Raw genomic sequence first — 4597 nt, forward strand, 5'->3', positions numbered from 1 at the left:
ATCAAAGGGTGATCCTAGTGTTTTATGATCACTGAAATCCATTGGAGATGGTTTCAGAGTATTTCTAGCCTGTGTGAAATAAAATAGGTCAGTTTGCCTCATACCCCCCACAAAGATCGATTTTTACAGCATTCCCATGACTTGCCAGTGGTCCAAAAGCATTTTTCCTGGGGGCTCTTGAGCCCTCTGAACACGATGGTCGAGCCAGAATTCCTAGAAAAAATCGCGTTCTTGAGATATACAAGGTCCTCCTCCCCCCTCCTACCCCCTATATTTTGCTGTACTTGATTTTAACTCAAAACCGATACTGTAAAGGACTGTCCTAGGGTTTTTCAGGTGTAGGAATCGATTGGTGATGGTCCTGGACCATCTGGAGGTCGATATTGGTGACATATGGTGGTGGGGCCAAAAGGGCAGTATTTTGAGCATATCTCCATAACCCAACCGCCGATTTCTCTAATTCTTGGCTCATATCATTCCTAGACGTACCCTCCATGATATGTACCAGCCCACAAAAAGAAATAGTTTCACAAGTTTGAAACCTATTTCAGTTTTGACCATATAAATTCCTCGCTGTAGTATTTGACTTCCAGAGGCGCAGGGCACATGTCCTTGGCTGCCAGATATCAGACGATGAAATGAATGGGGATGGAGAAGATCCACACGACTGGCAGTCATGGAATGGGCCAGAGTACTGGGATAGAGCTGCGACGCTGCATGGGTGGGATTCAGGAGATCTTGACGACATTCGGGTATCGTCCTATGATTGGAGGCAAAGTGGAATAGACTGCAGCGCCTCTGCATGCTCGGTGATGGAACAGACTATGATCCATGGACTTGAAGAGGATGGAACCTTACCAGTGGATGTGTCGGAAATTCCATGTGGCCACATATTGCGCATCAGAATCTTGCGTGTAGTCGCAGGACAAATCAAGAACAGCTACAACGACTACATGATGCTCCGGGAGAGTCCACCATCGTGTTGGCAAGATGATTTACCACCAGAAGAGGAGGACTTGGATGCAGTGCGCACAGGGAAGTATCATGCGGAATGTAGCTCGATGCTCCGCACACTTGCTGTTGTCAGTGCGACATGCATGACATGCAAACGACCTCCGGTGCTAAATAAAAATCCTACTGTTCATTTACCCATCCATAGGGATCCTGATATCGGCACAGAAGATAACGACGTAGAGGAGATGGATGCCCATGATGGGGAGGACTTGGAGCTTGGTACAACACTGCCTCGGGATAGGAAGGCGAGGCTTTCCAAGATATTGAAAGTCACCAAGGAGCTTTCTATGGCACGCGATCGTAACAGCACAGTGCCACGTGCATTGGGGACCCATATTCCACTAGAGCCAGAGCAGTCTGCTGAGGCATGTGGACAAGACGATTCTCAGCGGTCATCTGCTGCAAAAGCGTCTCGAAAACGTGTCTCCAACTGGAATCTTGGCAGTATTAAACGATTTCCTCGTCCTACTGCACCACCCACCATGGCCGCATACACAGGCAGGCGATGGCTTCCAGATAATCGAAACTTTGATGATTATGAAGGCGGACCAACAATAGAGATGCTGAGACCCCCTAGCGACGTCCATCCTACCATGATATATCATTCGGCACAAATGGAACTTTCTGCAGCCTGGGCGACCTGGGTCGACCATGGGTACAGGATCAAGCCAAGCACATTTCAAATGTTCTACCAGTGCCAACCTATCGCCACAATGGAACACATCATGCCTATTGGCACATCGGATTCATACGACGCATCAATCCAGGTGCCTGACCGAGTGACAGGTGCATATTCCCTAGACAGGACAGGGGCTCGCGAGGGTAGCGGTGGTGTAAGAATCGGTGATGTCGTCATATTGTCTGCTTCAGATATGATCGGATCAGCTGAGCAGTATGATCCACCTCTGCAGGAAGAATGCAGATATGGACATGATCTGTTTGTGCGTGGGTGTACAAGTGGGTCGGATGGCGATGAAAGGCCGATATATGTGGATCTTGAGCTGGATGCAATTAGATTCGATGAAGACGATATATCGATCTCAGTGGATATCGACAGCATTATCTGGACGACGAAGACATTGAGATTGCGTGGGACCATTGGAGTCTATATGACACCTCCATTTCATTCCAAGCCAGGGATCTCGAAGCACAATCACGCGTATCTGGACCTCCTCATTCCGCAGTCAGAAGAGGATGCACATGAACCAGGAGGCAGGGCGGAATGGCTGTCTCTACGAGTTAAAATGGATTCCATCCCGCATCTATGCATTGGGCGCATCTCATCTGCAGCTTCCACCCTTAATGTATATATATTCTTCCCCCGCCTCAAACACGATGACGCCATCAGCGGCAAAAAAGTGACTATAATACCCAATGAAGTCGAAGACATCTTCTGGGACCGAGTGTTGCTGCCATCCATTGGTGATTGCGCCGACGTTAGCTGGCAGGCATACATGAAACAATCGCTCCAGGAGGCGAGATACAAGAATAAGGGTGGATCTGGAACGACGGGCGGAAAGGGGACTCCCAAGATAATTCCATTGTCAAACGATGACTTTCTGGAGGTGCAGGCACGAATGCATGATCGAATAAAGGACGGACACATGGAGCTGAGCATGTTTGGGTCGTGCTTCTTCGTGCTGGAGGGGAAGGGGATCAAGCTTATAACCAAGGATGGCCAGAGGGGGAGATTTAAGGGACCTGAAGACGCCCTGCTTCACAACCTACCTGACCTGGATTGGCACCACATGATGGACAGGACACATGGAGAATTACTGCTCGATGTTGGGGTGTCGTTTACACCACGCTCATCAGATGTTCCTGTGGTCGGGCTTTGGAGATTGGATGCATTGGAGGCTTCCTTCGGAGCAGGGGGGTATAATAAAGGGCAGCTGCATCACCACAACACACTCTCACGATATGGTGCGCTACAGGCCGAGATGCAGCGGGAGAGATGTCAGCAGACCCATGTGGCATTCCGGAGCGCATACAACCTGTACTATGAAGCAGTCAGAACCACCAACAACCAGGTCACCTTCGCAATGGATAGCGACGCCTACAAGGCATCATCAAATTACATGACCGAATGCTTCAATATCGAAAGAGTGTTGACTGGTTCCAAAGGCAAAACCTATGGCGTGCGAGATGAATACAGGACCAGTGGGAAGGCCGCCAGACTCATTCTTGGTAGTGTAATATCGACGGTAAGTGATCCTCACTCGAGTGTAATGGTTCAATGTCAATGATTATGATTCAGGCAGAAGAGTATCTGAGATCTGACCCAGTGCTATGGATCCCATCTGAGGTGTGGTTTGGATTCCTGGCGAGACGTGTGCGTGAGATTCAAAGGACTCAGATCGCCATAGTGAGGAAACATCCTCCAAACCTCGGCGTCCTCACAAGCATCCTCAATTATATGCTCCGTTCCACAACCTCCACCCCAATTGTTTTTGACTCGCATCTACGCGAATCTCTGGCCCTTTTGGAATATAGAAATGTCCTAGAGACTGCAGGAATGTTCTTCCTGCAGGAATTCGACCTCGCCAGCGATACCTGCCTGTATGATGTCCAGCAGCAGGATGACATCACGGTGCTTGCTCTCATGGGCGCAAACACGAAGGTGCAGAGAGCTAGAACAGCAGCGAGGCTAGAGATATCCAGAGCTGATGCAGAACGTGAATCCGAGGAGTTTCCCCTTGGTCGGAGGCCTTCATGGGTTCGACTGAAATCAGCCATAGCCAGCTCTCCAGCAAGCATTATGAAGCCTTGGGTGTGGCCTTCCAGACTATCACACGTGCAACTGTCTGTGGGACGACTATTTGTCATGTGCACCAGGCACCTGTGGCTCATGCTCAGAGATGACATCTTCCAGGGAGTTAGGCCATGCCCGGAATCACTGCAGGAAGCCATGAAATGTTGGACGATAACAAGCATCACTGACACCCTGACTGCTGTGACCTTCGAAGCCTGTAATGTCGGACTCCAGGACCATTCTGGTGTGACCCCTGGACGCATGGGCCCAAGGTCAAAATCATTCGCAAACCGATTGTCCACCTTCTTTCCCAATCCTAAATCGCTCAAGAAGGCATCCTCTCAGTGGTCTTCATTGTGGACTGGAGAAGGATACATTGCAGAGTTTCACAGATTATTAACAAGAATGGACGAGGATGAGAGAGCGTTCTTGCAGGATGGACTTGCAGATATATTTTCAAACATTCACTGTCTTCCTGCAAGCACTGCTGCGGCTGTATGGAGAGTCAAACAATCAGCCATTGTCTTCATCACTAACCCGGCATTCTACAAGATTGAATGCTTAGGGAGAGCTGGTGAAAGTCGGAGAGGACCTATCGCACGCCGCCCGGTCAATATAATCAAGGGAAAACGCATTTTTACAGCAGACCTAATGGATGTCACACCCTTTGATGCTCTAGGAGCTCTCAGAAAGCGGTCTGACAGGCAGAAACGCAGGGACCTTCACAAAATACTAACCAAGGCAAACAAGCACAAGAGGGTCCCTCCTCCCCCACGTCCCTCCGGACGGAGCAGACCATTTCCTCTGTCTAGGCTCCACGATTCTGAATAG

At 49.5% G+C, this 4597-nt stretch overlaps 1 protein-coding gene across 1 annotated transcript; it reads left to right on the plus strand.

The window, feature by feature from the left end:
• Positions 1-638: 638 nt before the first annotated feature.
• Positions 639-4597, plus strand: DFJ58DRAFT_736596 (uncharacterized protein; the record flags this gene model as incomplete). The annotated part of the gene is made up of 2 exons (XM_041386814.1): positions 639-3218; positions 3272-4597. The coding sequence occupies 2 exons, from the start codon at positions 639-641 to the stop codon at positions 4595-4597; spliced, it is 3906 nt and encodes a 1301-aa protein (XP_041235596.1).

The sequence above is a fragment of the Suillus subalutaceus genome (assembly GCF_016647625.1).
Source record: "Suillus subalutaceus strain FC151 chromosome Unknown DFJ58scaffold_280, whole genome shotgun sequence".
Classification (NCBI taxonomy): domain Eukaryota; kingdom Fungi; phylum Basidiomycota; class Agaricomycetes; order Boletales; family Suillaceae; genus Suillus; species Suillus subalutaceus.